Source organism: Onychostruthus taczanowskii, unplaced genomic scaffold (assembly GCF_017590055.1).
Source record: "Onychostruthus taczanowskii isolate IOZ18803 unplaced genomic scaffold, ASM1759005v1 scaffold33, whole genome shotgun sequence".
Taxonomy (NCBI): domain Eukaryota; kingdom Metazoa; phylum Chordata; class Aves; order Passeriformes; family Passeridae; genus Onychostruthus; species Onychostruthus taczanowskii.
The window spans coordinates 2,315,144-2,338,309 of NW_024500683.1; the positions used below are offsets into that span (position 1 = coordinate 2,315,144).

Here is a 23,166-nt window from a genome sequence, read left to right on the forward strand (position 1 = left end):
GTATAAAAATAACATTAGCCAATTAAATAGCAGGGAAAAGTAAAACACATAAATTCCACACAGGTAAGATGCTGTCAAAATAATGATTAAACATAATATATGCACAGAAAAAAAAAAGATTCCTATGTACACAATAAATCAAAATCACTTAAGGTAAAATCAAAGATCAGAGCACAGTCTTCCGTTATTATTAGGAAATACTATTTAAGGAAACATGCAGTTTTGTTATTATACCCTCTATAATAGGTCAGACTTTAAAACTCCATGGGTACAACAGAATCTAATATGACAGAAGATTTGAGATTAAACAACAAAAAATAAAAAGTGCATAAAGCATGGCTTGTTTATATAAAGCTGGTATTACTACCTTCCTGACTACGTAAGGTCTGATAGGACATAATACAATTATCTAATTGGTAGCTAACTTCTAATAAAATCACAGTGAAAGATGACATCAAGGGCATGCAAATATCATAAAACAGATTTTGTAAAGCTCCTTGATAAATTAAAAGAAATAGCTACTGCCAGAATAAGAACAATGTAAAAGTGAGTTTGAATAAACTTAAATATCATACATAGATATTTTAATAACTATTTTCCAGTCTTTATATCACCAGAATTATATGTTATTAAACACACCATCTTAAGGCTATGAAAAATATCAAAACTAGTATGTCAGGTATTAGAAAAAGAATATTTTTGAAAAAGAGTCTGCAATAACAAGATTTACCCTGTTAGTGACATAGCATTGAAGATATGTAATGAACACAATCTCCACCTTCTTCTGAAGTGAGTTTTTTGAAGTGAGAAGAAATCTGCATTTCAGTGGTAACAGGAGACAATGTAACTGAAAAATGACTCAAATCTATCATTTTTTTTACTTAATAATCCTTTCTCACAATGTGCCTGATTGCATACTTCTTTAAAAGAATATTTTTATTCATGATATCTCCTATTTTTCCCAGCTTCTAATATATGTATTTAATTTTTAACAAGAACATATTCTAGTGGAAAATTGAAAGCATTTCTCTCAAGTCAAGATCTTCCAATATATAGTCAGAAAAATTCTTAGAATAATTTATGTTTTTTCCATTGAAATGTTTAAGTAAAATCAATTTTTCTAACCCTTGCCCAGTGGTGGTCTTTCTCTGAAGACTGCACTATGTGAAATGCCACACTGGGAAAGAGGAAGATGCCCAATGAAGACCAAAACTTTTTCAAAGGCCTTAACATTTCTATACATTTTTCTGTCATCCTCAAAGGAAGTTTGGGCTACACAGAGTCACTGTGTATATCAAACAAAATATAAAAGCATGGGTTATTTAGAACAAATCTGAAATGCATGGTGTTGTTAAATATTTTCTTTTCCCCTACATCCAGAAGTTTTTTTTTTTGTCTTACATATTCACAAAATCATGCAGAATTTTCACCAAGTCCAAGTTCATTATGTATAGATCTCCATGGGGCAATTCCCCATGAAGCATACATAGGACTGGACCTCACCACTATGAAGATACTTAATATATCATTTTTAAAGAAAATTTCAATACTTTTATAATGTGACATTATTTGTTTCAACGGTAAGGAAAATAAAACACTCTAGAAACCAAAGTTAACTTGACTATAAACTCCTGTTCCAGCAAAATGGTGCCTGAAAATTTGAAATATTTGCTACTAGGATATGATTTATATAAAGAAGTCTTATGTTTTTAATATAACTCTCAATCTGTGAGTTTATATTATGTTCTGTTCTATTCATCCCAACAACACAATGATAAATAAAGCACCAACTCAGAATCAGGGTGAAATTCTGGTCTGCTTTTCTTCAAAATTACAAAGGGTAGAAGACATCTTGTATACACTTAAGAGATCTCTTATCATACCACCTTCCTATTCAGCAAGGCAGTTACCCACAGTATTTTCAGGTATTTTGTAGGGATCATTTTGACAGTGATAATTATTATTTTGGTAAAAAAACCCAGTAATTGTAATGAAAACATCTTGTTACAGAGAGTTCAGCACTGTGCCATCAAGGATAACAAATGTCACCATGCTATGTTCTGAAGTACAAAACATAAGCTAAAAGAACAGTCAAAAGGATGTGAGTATAAACATAACATTTGCAAGGCAACCCAGTGATGGATGAATCTGTTTTAATTTAATTAATGAGCTGTTCACATATCCTATGCATTTCTTCATAGTTCAACTGAGTTCCCAGCTTAAAAGACTTTAGGAATCTACTTACAGTCAGGTCCTGACTCAGCTTGTGGTCAACACACCTTCTATAATATAACAGTAAAGCACATCAACTAATCAGGTACTGCTATTTGCTCATTTAGCTAACTTTACACTGCAAGGAGTGATCTGTGGTATTTACCCTTAAAGCAAGTAACCTCTAAAGAGTAATTAACTAAAATCCCCCAAACAGAAACACTCTTACAGGGAGGACACAAGAAATGAAGACGCTAAATTAAGCCAGCCCACATTATACCCCAGCAGCACAGAGCTGAGTCCTACTTTAGCATGTTTGGGCATCAAACATTATATTGCTTTCAGCCACAGATCCCAATTTCAAGAAAGCTAACACTGTCCTGGTTTATACTGTAAACATTATTAAACATGTTTAATATGTAAGTGATATATAGATGCATTTTAAAGTAAGGAAATTTAATGTTCCACAGACTCTTTCCTTAAAACAATACCTCTGTGTAAAGATTACACACAAGTGGCTACACATATACATGCACACTATATTACTGTCAAACAGTTATAAATGTCTTTGAACCCCGCAGATAAAGTTGTAAGCTTTTTAGGAAGTCTTGGCTCTTCTGCAGACTGCGGGATTTTCAGAGGATCACTTGCAGTCCTGAAGTTTGCTCCTCAATAAAATGGAACAATGGCACTTACCGTTCCTTTGTAAAATGCTTTAAGGTCTATGGCTGCCAACAATGCAAAGAACAAAGAACCATTTCTACTAGTAAAGAGGTCTGACATGAACTATAAAATTCAGAACATGAATTAAGAGCACATAAAATAAATTGCACTACAAAGTCCAACAGTACATATTTAAATAGTAGCGATAGCAGTTCTTGCTCCAGTTGGGATTGCAAAATGACTGCTATACTCTTACTACAGCTCTAAGAGAATAGAAAACTTTGAACAACAGAAAAAAAATCTGCAAAAGGTCATCCATTTATTCCACAGAACAGTCTTATTGGGCTGCTAAATTCTTAAGCCTTGAAATCAATGGGATTTTTAAGCATCAGACTGTGAAGACAATTGATTTCTTAAAAGTAAGCATATCCCACCAGCAAAGAGGCCATTTTTATGCATAAAGAGAAACTACCTGTGCAGCTAACATGTTGACTGGCATGCCTGTGGGAAGCTCTTTAAGTGGAAAAAAGAATGTTACAATGCAAAGCATCAATGTTCACTTCTCAGTTTTGCAACTTCATTTCATACATAATTCTTTTAACAAAAAGTGATGATCCTACTTCTCTATGGTATATAGCTTCTGTCATAAGTACTGTCAATATTGTAGTCATGGGCACCACATGAACACAGATAAAGAGTAAAACATGAGAAGAAAGTCAGGAGATGTCACATCTGTCACCTTAAATTGATATCACAGAATCACAGAATTGTTGGGTTGGAAGGTACCTCTGGAGACCATACACACCACACCCCTTGCCACGGCAGGGTCACTCAGAGCAGGTTACACAGGAACACCTCCAGGCGGGTTTTACATGTCTCCAGAGAGGGAGACTCCACAACCTCCCTGTGCAGCCTGTGCCAGTGCTCTGCCACCCTCATGTTTGTTTATGGCCCTCACTCCTTGCCTGACACCCATCTTTGAGATATTCACAGGCATTGATGAGATCCCTCTCAGTCTCCTCTGTCACCATTTAGCCTCCCTTATGGGATCAGCCACTGATCCAGCTGGATATTTGATTTGCCTTCCTATTTCTCTTCCTCATTTTTAACTCAACTAAACTTCATGCTGTCCAAATATTGTTTGCTGTTTTAGCAACAGATTATTTGCATCTATAAGCAAAAAGTAATATTTAAACAATACTAAGAAAGCATAGTATTGACAAAAGCATTGGCACACAGCCCCCAGGTAAGAGTAAGATAACATTTTTACTGCTCAGTGTACCACCACCAGGCACAGGGCAGCACTGGGTGAGTGACAACACGTTGCAGCTTGCTGTGCTCCCCAGCCGCCCTTTCAAGACTAAGAGCATTATTATATTCCCATCATGCAAAAACTGGCAGTTCCATATCCTAGAAAAAAGTAATGTTTTTATTAATAGTACACACACGCAAAAAAAAATTAAACTACTTATACTTTCATCATAGACATTGTATCACAGGTGCTGGTATTACATATTCTACTTGACTGATGATGATGTATGAAAGGCTTGGATCATGACAGTTGTGCTGAGAGCACAATTAATTCAAGTCACAATAAATTTACATTTCACTGTGACATTTCCAAGTAGATGGTTATTCAGTTTTTGTTTTGACTGGAAAGATTCAAGTAATTACATAGTATTAGTTTTAATGATGACATTTGCTCATCAAAAAAAGTAAGATATTTAAGGAGATCACCAGACATTTGATCACATTTAAAACAATTAACCAATGGGCTTCTTAAACGTTTTCCACGGCACTACTTCTGAGGCTGACAACTTGACTTTCTTTAACATAAACATGTTAATGGTTCCTTTTGTGCAAAAAATTAATACAAAAATAAGAAACAGACACACACATAACTGTGCCTCTTGATTAGCATTCACACAGAGTCCAGCATTCACACAGAATCTTAGAAAACTACATCTTGTGGATGCTGAGCAATCAGCAGAGCAAATGAGAGAAACCACTTATGAGGTAGAGAGTTACAGCATCTCAGCAAAATTTACAAAAACAGAATCCAAAATCTTAATACAGTTGTACCTATGGAAAATAAATGTGCCAAAGGCACTCCTGCATTTGTAATTTCAACGTAGCTATCACCCAGCTATCACCCATCAGGTTCAACCCTGGTGCTCTGACACAGTTTGCTTATTGCATAGCTTTATTGCTTATCAGTGTTGCTTATTGTAGAGCTGCAAGAACAAGAATGTGGCTACTTTGTGTAGCCCAGAGGTGGTTATTTTTTAAGACCTCCTCTATTCAAGCAACTCTGCCCTGTACCTCTCCTCCGTGCAAGACAAGCAACAGAAAACCTTGCAGGATTCAGCTCCATGAAGGATTGGGGCAGCTGAAAGCCCTTGTTTCTGAGGGGGACCAAGGAAAGGGCTGGGAAATTAAGGGGGCTGGGCACAGCCAAGTAAGACTCAGCTCACTAAATTTCAAGTGTTTATAGATGCTGCACTGGAGCTGGTCATGCCAGACTCCTTTTAGAGCATATACAGAAAACCAGACATTTTAGGGGTCACTTAGTTTTTACTATTTCAGACATTTACTTGAAGATGGTTAAGCCATGCGTGGAAGTGAACATTTCTTTCTGCTGCCTAGAAAGCAAGCCTGAAGTGATGAACTGACAGCTGTGTTGTGGACACCTATACTTGTTTGGACTACTCCCAACCTTTCTGATTGCACCTCCTGGTCCACTTTGAAAAACGGCACCTTTCCAGTTGTCAAGGAGAGGGTTCATGTTCTATATCCCAAATCCCTCTCCAGCTCCTGAAGTACAGCTGTACCATGTAGGTCTATTGAGAAAAACACAATCTGAAAGAGATGGACTCACGAGATTCCTAGAAGAGCTAAGCAGTGGGAAATACTGGCTGGAAGATTTGTGCTCAAGTCTTTCTAGATGCAACCTTGGGTCTTTATTTTTTAAATTCAAAATGGAACAATACATGATATCAAATATTCAGTCATCAGCATTTGCACAGAAAGATGTGTCTCTGGACCACAAAGACTAGGACTGGAGAAGGGCTTTTTGCCCTCTACAGAGTGTCCCCTGGCCAAATCACTATACTTTAAATGGCATTATGGTAGCCTGCTACAATCTAAAGGTAGCTGACTGAGAAAAGTCACTCTCCTGGGATTTTGGCCATGGGCAAACTTTGGACCAGAAACTGCAGTGAGGCAGACTGGGAGAGCGTGCACCTTGGCTAAAAGGGGATTCCATCAAATTTCTTAACAATGTTCCCAAGTTGGCTATAAACATAGCTATCTCCAAGAAGCAGAGTATAGGGTAAAGGCCTATGTGCAAGCATGGAGCATAAAAATACCTCTTGTGCAAGAATAAATAAAACTATTTGCCACTATGTACATGCTGTTAAAGAAAACCATAAACTGCTACTAAAACTCATCACATTTTCTCCACCACCTTCTAAGTAACTTTTTCTCCTGGATTCCCCAGTCAATGACAAAGTTTCAACTCCTGTGATCTAATTCCTGATCTGTGACTATAATCCCTGCATAAATACATTAAAATTGCCTGTTCCAGCACATGCTACAGATGTTCCAACACATGATAACTCTCTTGCTGTGATATGTACCCAGAGCTGTGAGGTTTTCAACATCCGAAGAAAAGAAAGCACAATATAAATGCAAATCAGTTCTTCCAAACCCAGCTCTTGAGGAGGTTGTGCCTCACAAGGATCACTACTGAGAACTCTGGAGACAGGATATGGTTACTAGATTGGGTCCTGTGTGTGACCTTTCTGAAGTGATGACCCCTTCAGAATGCAGTGGAGTATCTCTACCTAGGCAGAAGAACCTGGTCCCTAACATGGTATGCCTCTAAGTTAAAGGCAACTGATTCCCTCAAAATGTTTTCCTGGTGAATTATTTCTTTTCCAGCAATAAATACTCCTTCAGTGGAGAACTTTAATTATGCAAAAAGCAAATCAACCCTACCAGTATAAAACCTGGAGGTTTTTTTCTATGCCCCTTGAACATCTTTCCCAGTTAATGTTTGGAGTCCAGACAGAAGAAAGCAGATGAGCCTTGTCAAAGAAATCTCCTCACCCTGCCCTGACCATGAACTCTAGAAAAGAGCTGTTCAGACAGAAGATCGTTAGTAGAATAACTTTTAAAGACAGAGTAATGGGTCAAATTTATCTACTTTTTTACATAAATCCTAGGTCACATCTATCTCTAATTAATTCAGTGTTTAAGTCTGGCTATGCTCTGAGAGAGACCACTTTACACTATCAAATCTAATCAAATGGTAGAACTATAAATAAAGTCACCAAGAGCCATGTGAAAACAAAACTAATGAAAACAGCGACCCTGATATTCTTGCCTGGAAGAGCTTTTGGGTATTTTAACATGCTCTGTAAACAGGAAATCCATTTGCAGACACCTGTGTTACGATAACTTGTCAATCTGACAAGTTCTGTTCTGAAACCAGAGAAGTCATCACAAATAAATGGATTGCCAAGACACTGATTCTTTTCCCAAAGACACAAAATCCACTATTAACACACCACCCCCACCCCCCCAGACTTTAAGTAGTGTTTCACACCGATATTTTCCAAGCACCACATAAAATCAAAGGTACCTAGTTAACCCAAGCTTCAAAGGCAGGAACTGTTTTGGGCACCCACCCTATCTTATCTAGCCATGAAATTTCTGTGCTTCACAGATCACAGAATTAAAGCAGAAAGACAACTGCCTCCTCTGGGCTTAGCACTGACCGGGCTCGACCTGAAGCAGAGTCAAGCTTCCATCACAAAGAGAATTTCTGCTAGGATGGCCAGACATGTAGAGCTTCCAAGAATTAAAACATCTAATTTCTAAGATTACTGGTAAAGTGAACCTTTTGAAGTGATTAGACATCAGAAACTGAATTTTTGCAATATGAAAAATGGCTGTATGGGTAAATGAAGTAAACTATATGTGAGTGTCTGTCTGTGAGCATCAAGAATGTCTATAAATATTAAGTAATTTCAAAGCCATTCTCAAGGTAACTTTGAGGATAAAACCACAACAGTTCATTGAACAAATACTGTAGTTTAATCTTTAGCCTTCTGAATGTCTTAATCATTCTATGGCACTACAGTTAAATATTTGTAGACTTCAGTCTGCAAATCTAAGCAAATTGTCCAATTTCAGTAAATTCAAGCAAGCTGAGACAGACCTGAGGATACACAGAAGCCACACGTACTGAAGTCTAAGTAACTGTACTGAGGTTTGTACAAAAGGAAACAACAATTCAACTTCAGCATTGCACAGTCTTTTTATGCTGTACTCAGAGTAAGTTATACCAAAAAACAGACATACTTAGCACCTAACACCACCAGAGAAATCAATACAGATATAAACAGACATTACTTTGCACTATTGGATGCCTTTTGGAAGTTATATGGAAATCACTTCTAAAAACTGCTTGTCAAAATAAAGAAAAGCTGGCAGAACGTTCAAAAGCCTAATGAAAATGGTAAAAACATGCCACAGTTGATAAAAAAAATATTTGTACTTTGACAACATGCCAGTGACTTAGAGATCCCATCATCTCTGACTTCCTGGGATTGTTTCTTTTCTTTGTCTTTTCTTGGCAATTTGAAGAAAATTTAAAGTGCAATAAACTGGCTAAAATGGAGCAGTCAAAAATCACTCAAAATCTAATTTAAATACTTTAAATACCAGTACATGTAAAAAGGAAAATACAGCATAAAAATAAAAGGATCTATTCAAATATGAACCTGTAAAATTCTCGCTAGTGAGACTGTTTTGCTGAGGAACCTGTCACTTCTGGTATGTTTTGGTGAAAGCCATTCACAAGCACAGGGAGCAGACGCTTCCAGGGGACAAAAGCCACTGCACATCAGCCACGTTTATGGATGAAGTGCAAGCAGATGCCACTGAAGAGCCAAGCCGTGTACTAAAGAAGAAGAAATTAATTGGGTGCCTCAATTCCCCTTTTCCTTCCTCCTTGTGTGTCAGACTGGTTGTTAGGAAGCAAGCTGGAACTAGCAAGTAGTATGAGGTGCTTGTTTTCATCTCTTCTATCTTTGTTCTATTTTAAGACTTGCCAAAGTGGTTATTACTTATGTTCATTTAATTTATATGCCATCTAAAGTATGAAGAGTACTCTGGGTAATAAAAGTTATACAATCAGAGATCTAATTCCTTTGTCTCACAGTTTACATTAAACTGCTGCTCCTTCTCTTCTTGGAAATAAAGTCAACATTGGACTGGCCAATAGCCCTGGGGAGCAGAAACGCTGCCTGACATGCCTGTGGGTGCAAGGCCAGGGCCTGTCCTTGTTTATCATCTGTCCACTCGTGTCCTGCAATGCTGCTGTTACCTGGCTCTCAGCCAGCTGAACCCAACCTCCCTTCCTGATATCTGAAAAGTACTGAAAAAATGCTTTTAAGAGTGTGCCTCAGCTGTGCTCAGACTCTTTCCTATCCATATGCAAAGCTCCTGCTGGAGAGTGTACATACCAAGAGGGATCTGTAAAGCTGGGTGAAAGTTTTCAGCTGAAATTTTTTAAAGAAAAAAAAAAAGATTCAGCAACACTGAAATGTTTAGTGAACTAATACCTGCTCTGACACTGGTAGCATTTTATTTAAAACACTCATATTCATTGATATTTTAAGAAATACTCAAGCTAGATTTTGTCCTTTCAAGATTGAATCATAAACTTTTAGGTTGGAAATAATCTTTCATCTACCTTAATAACTTGAAAAAATTATAATTTTTAAAAATTTATATTAATATTTTTCCATAACTATACTGAGTTCTGCGTATTTCATTACTTATTATACAGAATCTGGAGTATCTAAGGGCCATTAGCTGTATTGCAGACTTACATAGCTATCTTATATACAGCTTTTTTTATAAATATACTAACATAATCAGCTGCAGTAAAAGCAGCAAACTTTATTATTATTATTATCATCATCATCATCATTATTTTCCTTGGAAAACTCTCATAAAAAACATGTTTTTGTCCTAGGTTAGGTTTCTTGCTTTTTATTTGGATTCTGTTGCTTTATTATTATTATTATCACCATCATCATAATTTTTTTCCTTGGAAAACTCTCATAAACAACATGTTTTTGTCCTAGGTTAGGTTTCTTGCTTTTTATTTGGATTCTGTTGCTAATAGTTCTATCCCTGGCCAAAAAAAAAAAAAAAAAATTACTGAAAAAACTCTCAAAGCTTATCTTCCCATTCACATGTAAAAGTCCTAATAAGATTAAAATAATGTCTCTAAATCTAATGCTTCTTTGGATTCACTAAATGAATCTTTTTTAAACCCAGCCTACCAAAATCTTATCATCAAAAGTATGATTTTTAAAAATGTTCTATAAATGAAACGAGAAACAACCCCCCGAAAAAAAATAACTTCCCCCCAAAAAACATACAAACAACAACAATAAACCACCAAAAAAACCCCAACACAAACCAAAGAAACCTTCGAGATTTTTTACAAAGTCAGTTTTATTTTCTAAAATTTACCAAACTGCATAATTTCTTGGCTCTACTGAATTTAGGGATATGATACCTGTATCTGAAATATTGTGTTGAACAGGCTATCTAAATTAAAAAAAAAAAAATCAAAGTTTATGTTAGATAAGAAAAAGACTGCTTCTGAATGTAAAAAAAAAATCAGGTCTATCAAAATTAAACTCAGTCATCTGACTCTAAACAGAGAGAGATTTATTCTTCCATGAGAAAGGAGTGAATTCCTGCACCACAGAGGAAGAGCATTTTTCCTCTGAATCACTACAGGTACTCTAAAATTCTACAAGTTCCAGAACACAATCTGTGGATCTAATCAGGCATGAAGTATATGAAGAGTAATAAAATACAAGTTTTAGACTGACATTCTCTTAAAGAGAGGCACTTACATAGAAATTTTTAATGTGAAGATAGTACAGTTTTCTTCCCTCTTGGTAGTCCTTTGGCACCACTCTATTTCCTTTTTCTGTCATAACTTTGGTATCATTTCAACTCTGTGTTTATACTTGCACAAAGTAAAACTTGTGAACATAGTGTGAATCAGATAAGAAAGCAAATAAAAATCTTCTTTAAACAGAGCTCAGTTAGTCATAACTATAAGTAGGCCTTTTTCTACCTTTCATAAGAAAATACAATGTAAACATAGCAGTGAAGCTACACTTATTAAATACATTTGGCATATTTTGAAATTATACAAGACATGCATAACATAGTTTAGGCATAATCAAGATTATACTTTTGGAAAGCTATAAATTTTCCTAAACCCCAAGCTACATACATATTGGAAATAGCCCTAAGAACAGTTATGGCTGCAGTTATATTGGTATTTAAAAATCTAGGAGAAGCTGCAAATACAAAAGCGGAGCAATACTTTTGAGTACAAGTCAGGCAACTGCATAATAGGAGAAGAAGTCACAATTTGCATTTCAGGAAAAAGGAAAAGAACCACATGTAGCACTAATTCAACAGAGCAGTGGGACTTTGAAAATACTAGCCCTTATTAGGAAATCTTTTGGAAGATGAGTAACTGGAACTGAGCTGTGTTTCTATTCAGGGTAGCGAATTCCTCAGCAAGACGGCAACAGTAAATAAAAGAGAACATGCTTGCATTCACTCAAGAGTTTCAAAGAATTTAGTATCATTACTAGAAAAAAGACTTCCTCTCATGAAAATAATCTGGCATTTTTATTTTTTTTTTCAATATTCTTCATCTGTTTGCTCATTACCCTCCCCTTCTTCCCCACCCCTTGCAGCAGAAATATTTGGGTGTAGCAGCAGCTCAGAGTTTTTCTAGGACCAGGGTTGCTCTTTCCTGTTGGGTGTCAGGTGCAGAGCCCAGATCCTGAAACCATCCCTAAGGCACCATGACCATCCCTGCTGCCTCACTAAAGACTTTTTTAGATTGGCTGAAAAGATAAATCCTTCTAAATGTCAATCTCCCTACATTCTTCTTTTTGTGCAACAGAGCCATTATCCTCATGGATCATCACAACTGCGTAGAGCAAGCTCTAAGGGCCTGATCTGGCTAAAAAACCCAACCCAGATAGGGAAGACTGTCACAGAGATAATACTGAACAGACAAGCAAGGCTAATGAGGGAGCTGCAGGACAGACCACCACACTTCTGCTAGGCTGCTGAAACTTACTTTTCAAGTACACACAGTCTAAAGTTAAGAAAAAGAGTTTGAAACCCTATAGACTTAAGATAACAAAACAGAGATGGCTGTAGGTAAGGAAGCTCATGTGTAAATATGAAGCATTCTTGCAGAGATCAATGCCCAACACAAGCAGATATTTGGAAATGCTCCTCTAAGAAAACAGAAAACAACACTTGATTTACAGTAGACCAGGTTCAACCTGTGAGGTAAATCTATAGCTGTAAGAGTCATGTTAATTCTGAATTCCAAGCTAATTTTCTGAATCTGCCATTAGAAAATCTGGTATCTTGTAGGATTCCACTTGGATGAACAAGAGATGGCAATACAAAAATGTAATATCAGAAAAGAAATCCTGTGAAAACAGCAAAAGGGTATTATGCTAGATAAGAAACAAACAACAAGAAAAAAACGGAGCTTTCCCTATTGTGCTAAATGCTCTGAGAGGTTTAAGATACTTCTCTCTCTCTTCTGACTGTTAGAAACTTTATTGTAATTTTGATACAAATATAAAAGTTATTTGTAAACAATTTATACCAATTTGCTATTATAGCAGTTTCTGATAGTGCTGTCCTTCAGATTCAAAAACTCTTCTGCATTTTTTTATCTGAAACTTTTCATTACTCATTCCTAAAGGAATGAACTTGCAAGCTAAATTGACCCAGCTTTTCACTCAGCTTATTTTGTGAACATTCTGTGATTCAGTGAGTACTACTCAGAAAAACTATTCTGCCTTCAAGTTCACCCATCACTGAATCCCAGGATGTTCACAGAATAAGCTGAGTTGGAAGGGACCCACAAGGATCATCAAGTCTAACTCACAGCCCAGCACAGGACTATCCCCAAGGGTCCTTCTCCTGGATTACCAGGAACTGATATACTTTCTAAATCACTTTCATCATCATATTCTATCAGCATAAACACTAGCTCTCAATCAAATATCAACAAAATCTGCCTGTGGGTTTTGTCTTTAAATTCAACTAACAGACATTCTCTGTTTTAATAAATGCAGTTGATGCCTCCGTCCTTGCTGGTTTCTTCTTGACATCCAGTATTCCCTGATTCCCACGCTTTCTATCCAGTCTAATAAAAATAGATGATTTATTGAATTCTAGATAAAGTATTTTAAACTTTTGTCTAGCACTTATTTCTTATCAAATAAGCACAATTTCTTTCACTACAGTAATAAAAAAAATAGTCACATTATGAGATAAAAGAATCATGGTTAGAAATGCATCCTTGTCATTCAATCAATCAGTCAATCAGTCTGAAATGTCAGGAGAGAAAAAAGCCTGACCACTTCATGAAAAGGTTGCCACAACCCTTGTAAAAAAGAAACAGAATTATGCAAAGAAGCAATGGTGTTCCAAAAAAAGACAACAAACAAACCATCCTTATCCCAAAGGCCTTCCCCCTCTAGCATATTTTATTTCTTATTTATTATCTGCTTTTTGTGTCCATACTATCTAGACCTGTAGGAAACCTCTCATTTTACCATAAAATTACTACAAGGATGGACAGAAAAATAGTTCTACCAGCATTTCCAAACAAACAAACAAAAAAAACCCCTGAGAAAATTAAGAACTGATTAACAGACTGGGGGGTGGGGGGGAATGTGTGGTTTTGACTGTTTGTTTGTTTGTTGTTTGTATTTGGTTTTGTTTTGTTTGTTTGGGTTTAATTTTTTTTTTTTTTAATGCCAGTGTCTACTCTGAAATGAGGTAGCTCTGAGCCTGGAAGGCTCAATTTAAGCATTGCTTTGCTTAAATTTCCATGTTTCCCAAGCAAGCGGTTTTTTTTGCACAACATTGACTGCTTGTTAACAGTCACTAAGTACCTCCAGTGAACCATCACAGTCTCCATCAACAGAGAAATGGATGAGGTTTTATTTTCTAAATCTTTACCTTAACTTCAGTCATCCAGTCATGAGAGAAAGCTGCCTTGAGACCAGTCTTGGAAGGTCAATCTTGGAAGGTCAGGTGGGACAATCAATTGGATGAGGAAGAGCTCTTTAAGCTACAGTGAGCTCACAAAAAGAGCATAGATATACTGTGGGATGCACCACTATCAGAACTTTACTGCTCAGCAACAATTTCCTCACTTAGATGATACAATTATATCTGAAATTGGGAATTTGGAGCTTAATTCAAAAGAACATAGAGTAAGTCACTTCTTTTTAGAGCAAATTACAGAAAATGACAGAAAATATACTTTAGCAGGAAATTCTAAAGTATATTTTATTTGAGCAACCTGAGCAAGTTTTTGCTCAGGTTGCAAGTTACTTCCTGAGGAAACACTTCAAGATTCCCTCCAAGTATCCACTTCAGAGACACACATAAATGAAAAGAATTTTTCTTCATTCTGTTTTCACCTTGTGACAACACTTGATTTCAGCTCTGCTTCACGGTATGTAATCTGTCTCTGAAACATTAATGCCTATGGCTTCATATCAGGTTGTTGATGTTGAACTTCACCAACAGAAGATTGAAAGCAAATAACTTTGGTTCTTACACACAAAAATCTCATTGTGGTTCACACCATAAACATGGCAAGGTATGTTCGTTTAGAAAACTGACCTGGTGTCAGTGTAATGTCAAACTAGGAATGCTGCCCATTCTTCTAATCTCCTTAGCTCTCCTTCTCTACATCTCTTCCACCCTCATCTGTGTCAAAATAGTTGCAAGCCACTGCTGGCACTTAAAGAAAAGTGTGCTTCTACAAATAGATGATCTTTCTGAAGCACTATCTGCTGACCAGGGGGTAGAAAGCAAAAGGGAGGAATAATTTTGCTTTCTTAAGGTGCATGTCTGCACATAGCAGGAGAACTGAAAGGGATCCAGGGATCCCTTCTTTTTATCTGAGATTAGGGTTTTCCTTCTCTCCAGAACTCATTTTGCTGATGATAGCCCCCATATTGTCTCTATCCACTTTGAAATGCATTATTATGTCTCTATATATTGTACAAATTGTGTGATAAAATTCTTCCCTCCTATTACGCAAGTTTTCATCTCATTCAAAACAAATCCAGAACCCCAAATCAAAATGTGGTATGATCAATACTGTCACTCATTGATATGGAAAATACAAGGTAAGATTTTCTGTAGAAAGGAAGTGTTGTAACACAAAATCAAGACAATTAATGATGATTTTTTATTCTAAGCTAGTTCCCCATAATTTTTCTGTGATTTAAAGTTTAGTTGGTGTATTCAGAAAACTGGCAGTTACTTCTTCTGTGTATATGTGTATATTTATTTACCAAAATAAGGCTGACAAAGAAAGCTAGAAAAGTTGCATTACAGCTAAAATGGTTATGTATGCCTGGAGCTATTTTCAGTTTTCTGTGGTCATTTGGAGAGTTTTGCTTCTTTTTTCTTCCCTTTTCCTTTTCTTCTTTGTAACTGTGATAACATAAGAAGAGCTGGATTTTCATTATTGTCAGAAGAAGATTAAAAGCTTTTCCTGGTGAACTGTCTAATCTATCCAATTTGTGGGCACAATGAACAAATACATAGTAAGTAAGGATTTCACAGAACAGTTACTACAAGTTTTATGAAATCTTAAACACAAAAGGAAGGTGCAGCAAAAATACATAATGTCATTGCAGATTTACATAAAAATAGAAACCAATTCTTTCACTAATCATTTATAAGGCACATATTCTGAACAAATATTTTCCAACAGCACTGAACAGGGTGTGTAAAATAATGATTAATGGTCCCTCTAACTTCAACATGCAAGGATCTGCTCCACATGTGCAAAATACACATGTGTATATGTGTAGACACAAACATGTATGCACAGGCTCACGCACACACACTCCTTTTTCAGCTGAATAGAAAATCAAATCTTATAAATAATAGCTACCTTGCAGCAGTTCCATACACACCACTTCCATTTTTATATAACATCAAGCCCATGCAGTATGTTAAAAGGAAGAATTAGCTACAAAAAGTCAAATTCAGCCATTTTTGACCATTTCTTCAAGTGACAAAAGCAAGACAGTAATAAACTTTAGTGGCTTTGCAGACAGCAGTAAACTAGAATTTCAGATAAGAAATAAGAATATAGAACCTACACTTAAAAATAAAAAAAAAACCAGCGTTTTTATTTCTGATCTTCTATTTTGAGTTTTCAGAAACAAATAACTATGTTTGTTATGCTTCCCTTACTTACAATCATGCAAGTCAATGGAGGGCACATATTTACTTCTATATTTTTATACTTCCTTCAAAATACATATACTGCATCAACACAACACCTCCAGTTCCTGAAAATTTGTCCCAGAAGGTCCTACTTGGCACCACTTTTTGAGGCCCATAAATTTTCACACCAGTTCCAAAACTTCAGACCTTGACTATTAGAAAGAATTTACACATAATCAATTTAAAAGAAGTACCCAGTATATTTTATATTGCCAAAACAGAAATTTTCTATAATTCTCAATAGTGGAGACATTAATAAGTTGCACAACACATTAAAATGAAATAGACATTTTCAGGTTTCTCCTCTCATCTTGTATAATATAGGAAGGAAGGGAAGTGGGTCCCTGATTTAGAACATGAGTACTTATCCATTTGGCTAAGAACTCATGTTCTAAATGAGTTTTCCAATGTCATTTGGAAAATCTATCAAGTCTGATGTGCATGTTGTTCTAAAAAATGCATTAATTTAGTTCACTGATTTTTGACAAAACTCAAAATTAGTGACTGACAAAAAATGACACATTTTTATTTGCTCTGATTATGCCATAGATAATACTCTTAGCCTGAGTCAAAACAAGACAAGGTAAAGATGATTCTGAACTGTTTTACAATCATGAATAATACATAATCATGTTTTTCATATTTGATTTGCTCTTTGAGTTTCAGGAAAACTTTAGAAGTTCCATTCCTTGCAAAATTCCTATTGTTTTGAAATTTACTCTAAGCCAGACTTGGAGAGCTATAGTACCTTTCTAAGAGGATTAGGAAAACATGAGCTTTAAATAGAAGATACTGTGAAGTGCTTGGAAGTCACAGCTCAGATTTTAAGTGGATCAAAATATCAGCATAGAAATCCTTTCTACATGACAACACCACTTTTTATTACTTACAGAGCACGCCATTGATTCTGATACCTCTAAAATAGCATCTTACTGTGTACAACTATCTATATTCTAGTCTCATACTTAGTCACAGTGCATTCTTGAACAACACAACATTAATTACAGTTCTGGGCTTCAAATACACCAGTTTCATTTATCATTTGGTTCAACTGCATGATTATATACTTTGTGACTTAAAATTCATGAGTAGTGTAGAAAAGTATAACAATCTTCTTATTAGAGCTGACCAAGCTTTAACTGTGAAAGGATCAATTCCACTGCTCACCTGGCAATCAAAGAAAACCAGGGGAAAAGAGGGAAATATTTGATGATATAAATAAACAATATTGTTACTTACCTTATTTTAGATACCCTGACTATGTGAGAGGAATGCTGAAATATGAGTGCATTGCATGCTAGGCTGAAGCTTTTCCTCTTTGTTTTCCTTCTCTTAGTAAGAAAGGACCCTTAGGGTCAGGTCCTGCTCCCAATGAAGACAAAAGCAGGAGTCTTCACTGGGGTTCAGGAGCAGGACAGGGACTTTAAACATTCCTCTTCCCTTTTTTATCTTTCTGTATGGGCTTTTGTTCCTGGAGGCTATGCTGATATGAAGCTTTTAAGATTTCTGGAGTCACAATAAAGAGTTGGAAGGCTTATGCTCCTAATGAAGCATCATGTTATCATCTAATTTATCTGAAATCACTGACCCCAACTTGCCAGTATTACTCACAAAAATTAAAGTATTGTATTAACTCTTGACTTAAAAAACAAAAGTAATCTTTAAAAATGTATTTTATGCCACTACAGGTACAAGCTCTGATCCGAGTTGCATAACTGCCATTCATTTGCTCAGATTTCAGTTCCCACATTCATACATAAAAAGCTGGTCTTAGCAAACCATCATCCACTGCTGATACCAACATGTTGTCTCTTTGCATTTCCTGGCCTACCTGTAAACAAGGCTTCTAAGAGACAACAGTTTCCATTGATCAGGACAGAAAGTAACTACACCACATAATTCTAAAAGACATTTGTATATTGTTTCTTGCAGATGTTTAATAATCAAAGAAAATTATTATCTCAGAAATTTATTTACAGCTGGAAAATCTTCTCTCTTGAGTGGTCTATATGCACATACATGTAACACAGATGCCACAGATGAAATTATGGTAAACCACGTTTGGTGAGAGTCCTGTATCCAAAGAGTGTGTGTCTCACTCACCTGTTTGGCTAAGTTGAGATGTGCTTCTGCTCCTTCGAGACACTATGGCAACCACCTTGGCACTAAAGCTGGAACGCCTTTTCTTCCCACCTGTTCCAACCATGCCGACGGCCGTGTCCGACTGGCTCCCGTCAATGTGCTCCAGCTTGTACATCTCTCCGCTCACACTTGTGCTCTTTGTGATCCTCCCTGAAGTCCCCATCCGTCTGCCTTGCATTTTAGGAGTAAATGTACTACAGTTACAAAGTAAAAACAAACATGTTAATTTGTCTGTGTAACAGCATTTGCAAAAGCCTTACTTTTTTTTTAATCAGTGAATTAATTTTAAGCCTTGATACATTTCTGTTTATTTGGTTCACAAGTAAAAGCTTAATTTGATGCTCCTCGGAGTACATATTTCCAATACTATTGTTTGTCCTCCACTTTGAGGGGAACAAATAAAATGAACACTTCCCCATGTTTTTCAGAGCAACAGAGAGACACTTAAAAGTTATGTGAAGCTTTCCTCTCTGTATCCCCACAATACAGAAATAAATAAAACAGCAATTTTACAAGCAAAGAAAATTAATGTGGGGCAGTAGTTTAACACATGCATCTTATCAGTGCTGTTCACCAAAGCCTTAAGACCTAACAGAAATAAAAATGTCATCTAAATTTTCATACTTTTCACAGAGATCATGTAATATGTAGTATATTTTAGGTCTTCAGTCTCTCACTTAATTAAAGGTAAGTGCAATAATCACAGTATGAAGGCAAATAATTTTGAGGCAAAATCCCTAATAACCCACTAGAATTTTCATTGATTGACAGAAAAAGAATCACTCTGTCAGTTCTGTTTGAGTTCCTTTAGCTCTTGCATTGCATTTGAATGTTTCTATACAAATCCTTTTTCTGCTCCACTGTATAGAGGCAGGATAAAGTATTCACAAACACAGTTTAGAGAACAGTCTCAAATACACACAGGACATACTAATACCCAGTCCTAAGTCTGCTGTGACCAAGCAATGCCCTAGTTCTAAAGGCAATATAAAGTTAGTTGCCACTCTGTAGACAAGCAGAAATTTAAGTTGCAGCTGGACTCACTTCAGATGCAGTTGTTAAATCAGCCAAGCATGTAGGAAATTCCTTGACCTTGTATTGCTGATTAATAGACCTACTGGTAACATGCTATTTTAGGAATTTTTTTTTTCCTTCAGTTTTCAGTATTTTGAAGTCAAATTCATTTGTTAACCAATAGTCCTGTGGTCTCTCCCAGCAAGTTCTGTCCCCTGCAGATGCAATGGTCTGCTTCTGGCCCCATTCCCATCCACCCCTCACTACCTCTCCCCCAGTCAAAATTAGAAAGAGTGGGTTAGAGGCTTTTTTGTCATGGCAAGTTTCAGACAGACAGGAAATCAGGCCAGGGGAAAATGAAGGGTCAATGAGAGAAAATATAATATCCTGTAACTTCTATGGATCTGGGCCCTGGTGGAGTTTGAATCGGTCCTGTCCCAAGACAGAGCCAGGAAAATATAAAAAATTGTATCCCTAAACTACAATTAAAACAGTGTTGCCCTGTTTTACTGGCAGTTTCCAAGTTACTAAAGTGTGACCATAGGTAAGAGCACATAAAAAAACACAGTATCCTTTGAAAATGAAGTCGGAAAAGTTAAGTCTTTGACTAGACAACACTTAATAGAAAAATCACTATTAACCTCTTCATAGGCTTTTAACTATCTTCAGCACTTAGAATCTGCTCCTGTTAAGCTCAGATAAAAAAAACCAAAAAACAAAAAACAAACAAAAAAAAAAACAAAAAAAAAACCACATATACCATCAAACAGAAAAAGCTGCTTGACGCACCAAAGTATTCAAGAACACATTTTAGTGGACAATCTGATGTACACTGAGCTTAAAACAGGTTCTGTTGTGTTCCCTCCTGTCCCAGAGAAACTTGATTGACTGGCTTTTGGGTTTGAAAGGCAAAAATATGACATATGAATTTAAAAGTTTCTATATAGAATTCCTTTGTTTTATCACCATTCTCCCTACCACACACTCTCTCACATAAATGTGAGCGCAAACACAAACATGTTCAATCATTCTAGGAAGAATTTTAGATGGGGAAAAAACCCCAAACCTTCAAAAAATACCATCTTCCACACATATATACACAAATCTCAATGAAAAGTCCTCTAGGGTGAGAGAAGGCAACACGGCTAAATGGTTTCTTCTCTGGAGCAAGAGACACTTCCCTGTTTCAAGGTTCTAGGAGACGTCAGAATCACACAGGCCTCACTTTGAGAGATCTTGCTTCCTACTTTGATTACACTTTGATTACACATGGACAACTCCTTTCCACTCCTTTCCGAGATAATTTCTTTCTAACAGCACTGGGAATTGTATTTCAGTGACTGCTTCTACCTTGCCAACAATGGCCGCCCCGCAAAGCCCCTTCCCTTCTGTAGTCATTTTGTTCCCATTTTTAAGCCTTGGAGTTGTCAATTCTGTCAATTCTTGAATTTATGCATCAATATGTCAGTAAGAGAGAGGAAAGAAACTGAAAATACTTCTTTTGAGAGCATCTCTTGCTACATTAACATGTGTTTTGCTGACATACTAATCTATAAACCTATAATTTCTAGCACTAAAGTTCAATGGACTATAAAATCTGCCATGCAAATAAAGAATTATTTACCATATTATTGAATTTGCTCTACTCAATTGCAGGTGTGTATGAATACAATAAATACTAAAATAATGATGTTTTTATGCCAGCCTTCACATCTTTTTTTTCTTTTTTTTTTCTTTTTTTTTTTTTACAATTTACCTGAAATACTCTAATCTCACTCCTAAATATGTATTTAGGAGGCAGTGATGTCTATCAATTGAGAAATAACAAAAGATAGCACTGTAACTTCTGGAAAAAAATATTTTTGACACATGAATTCACTAATTCAGGGAACACAGAAAGCTTCTGAATAATAGAAAAAAATGCTTTTTTTTCAAAGACTCATATAAATTTCATTCTTGATTCTTTGCAGGGAGAGGGAACTAGAAGATTTATCTTAATTTAAAAAACTGAGAGAAATTTAGAATTCAAATTAATCTAGTACTTGTTTTTACCTTGCAAATATGAAGTCCTACTCTCCTAGGAAATATGTTCTAGTGTACTAGTACAAAATGGCTATTAATTTACTAGACATGGGCATAATGGGATAGTACCAAGGATCCTTCAGCTTCCTCTTGTCATAACAAAGCAAACAGATTAAGTTTTCTTTGTGTTCATCTAATCCCTGTGCTAGTTTGTCATTAACTAAACAGTCTCAAAAGAATGGGCATTTAAAATTCAGCATTCTTATACCATCTAATTGATTACCCTTAGAATACAATGTTTTACCATTACATTACTGATTATCACTTGAAGAAAAAGATCCTAGCTCACACTCTTGCTTTATGCACTACTGTTAGAGCTTAATTTATGAAGCACAAACAAGAAAAGGACCTGCATTAACATAGCCCTTTGCACTTAGCTGTTTTGATAATAACATACCTAAATTTTTATTTTGCTTTCCAGACTTGCTGGGATTGTTAAAACATTAGTTTAAATGCAGATGCAAGCTTTTGCAGGCTTATGGCTAATATTGGTAAATTATTAAATTATATTTAAACCTAATTATCCTAACAAAATAAATAAACTGTTTTCTGCAGAAGTATAATGAATATTTATCAGCATAAGTCATAAATTAATTAATTCACTAAATTTTTATTTACAATTATTTTATGATCTTTAGCAATTCTTCTGATGAATGGTTCAGCAAAAGTCTTATGTTATTTCTAAGAATTTCTAATTACAGTCATAACAAAATAAGTGATGTGCATATTAAGAATGACAATCTATATGGACCTGTGTATTACTTCACAGATATTCAGCATAGAAAAAGTGTAATTGGATTTCTAACTTATTTTTTTAATTTAAGTTAACTTTTAAAAAAAACTTCCCTCCAACCCCAGCAAGAGCAGAGGATCCTCCTCAGCACTGGGGTCAGACACTACCCCCAGGTTCCTGCATCAGCAGGGAAGACACTGCTCCCTCTACCAAGAGAAAAATGCTTATATTTGCTGCCAAAACTTATGCAGTTGAGACAAATCCCATCTAAAGTTGTAGCTGAACTACACAAGACATCAAGACTGTGTATTCACGTCAGCCATACGAGTTCTGAAAGAAAGCAACACATTCAGTTTTGCAAGCTGCCCCTAACTGAAAGTTGTATCTGTGGGAATGAAGAATGAACTTTTAAAGCAAAAAACTTAATCAAAGAGTAGTTTGAGTTACAAGATAGCATAAAATTAACCCTGAAACAAATTTTATGAGCACGCTATAAGAGCATTGTGGATTATACTTGCTTATATTAAAGTACAGCGCACTCAACTATTTAGAACTGACATCAAGCCAAACACCTCTATTAAATCATTATATATACATTTCTATGTACAAATAACTACTCTATACATATTAAAGATCCATAAAGGCATACTGGACAAATCATTTAATTTGAGAAAATTGGTGTATAGACATACACTCAGTATCTCTCAGTAATTACATAAAAAACCTGCACATTCCACCTGAAAAAGAAAGATAGTAAGACAGTGGTAAGAAAGCTAGAAAAATACTTGTCCATAAACTCACCAATGTATATCTGGAAGTATATCCTTTCACAGAGAAAATCTGAAATTATTAGCCATTGCTAAAATAACAGCATTTCCTTCATTCTCTGAGAATTACTGATGATGTAT

At 35.8% G+C, this 23,166-nt stretch overlaps 1 protein-coding gene across 17 annotated transcripts in view; it reads right to left on the reverse strand.

Moving 5' to 3' along the window:
• Nucleotides 1–23,166, reverse strand: part of RIMS1 (regulating synaptic membrane exocytosis 1) — a 305,714-nt gene that overhangs the window by 20,082 nt on the left and 262,466 nt on the right. For 10 of the 17 annotated variants that reach the window (XM_041410580.1, XM_041410592.1, XM_041410591.1 and 7 more), the window contains one exon: nucleotides 18,391–18,623. The exons of 5 other annotated variants lie outside the window; for them this stretch is intronic. In XM_041410580.1, the coding sequence (XP_041266514.1) occupies nucleotides 18,391–18,623 (233 nt within the window). The remainder of the gene's footprint in view (nucleotides 1–18,390; nucleotides 18,624–23,166) is intronic. 2 more of the 17 variants (XM_041410587.1, XM_041410581.1) reach the window with 1 other exon arrangement.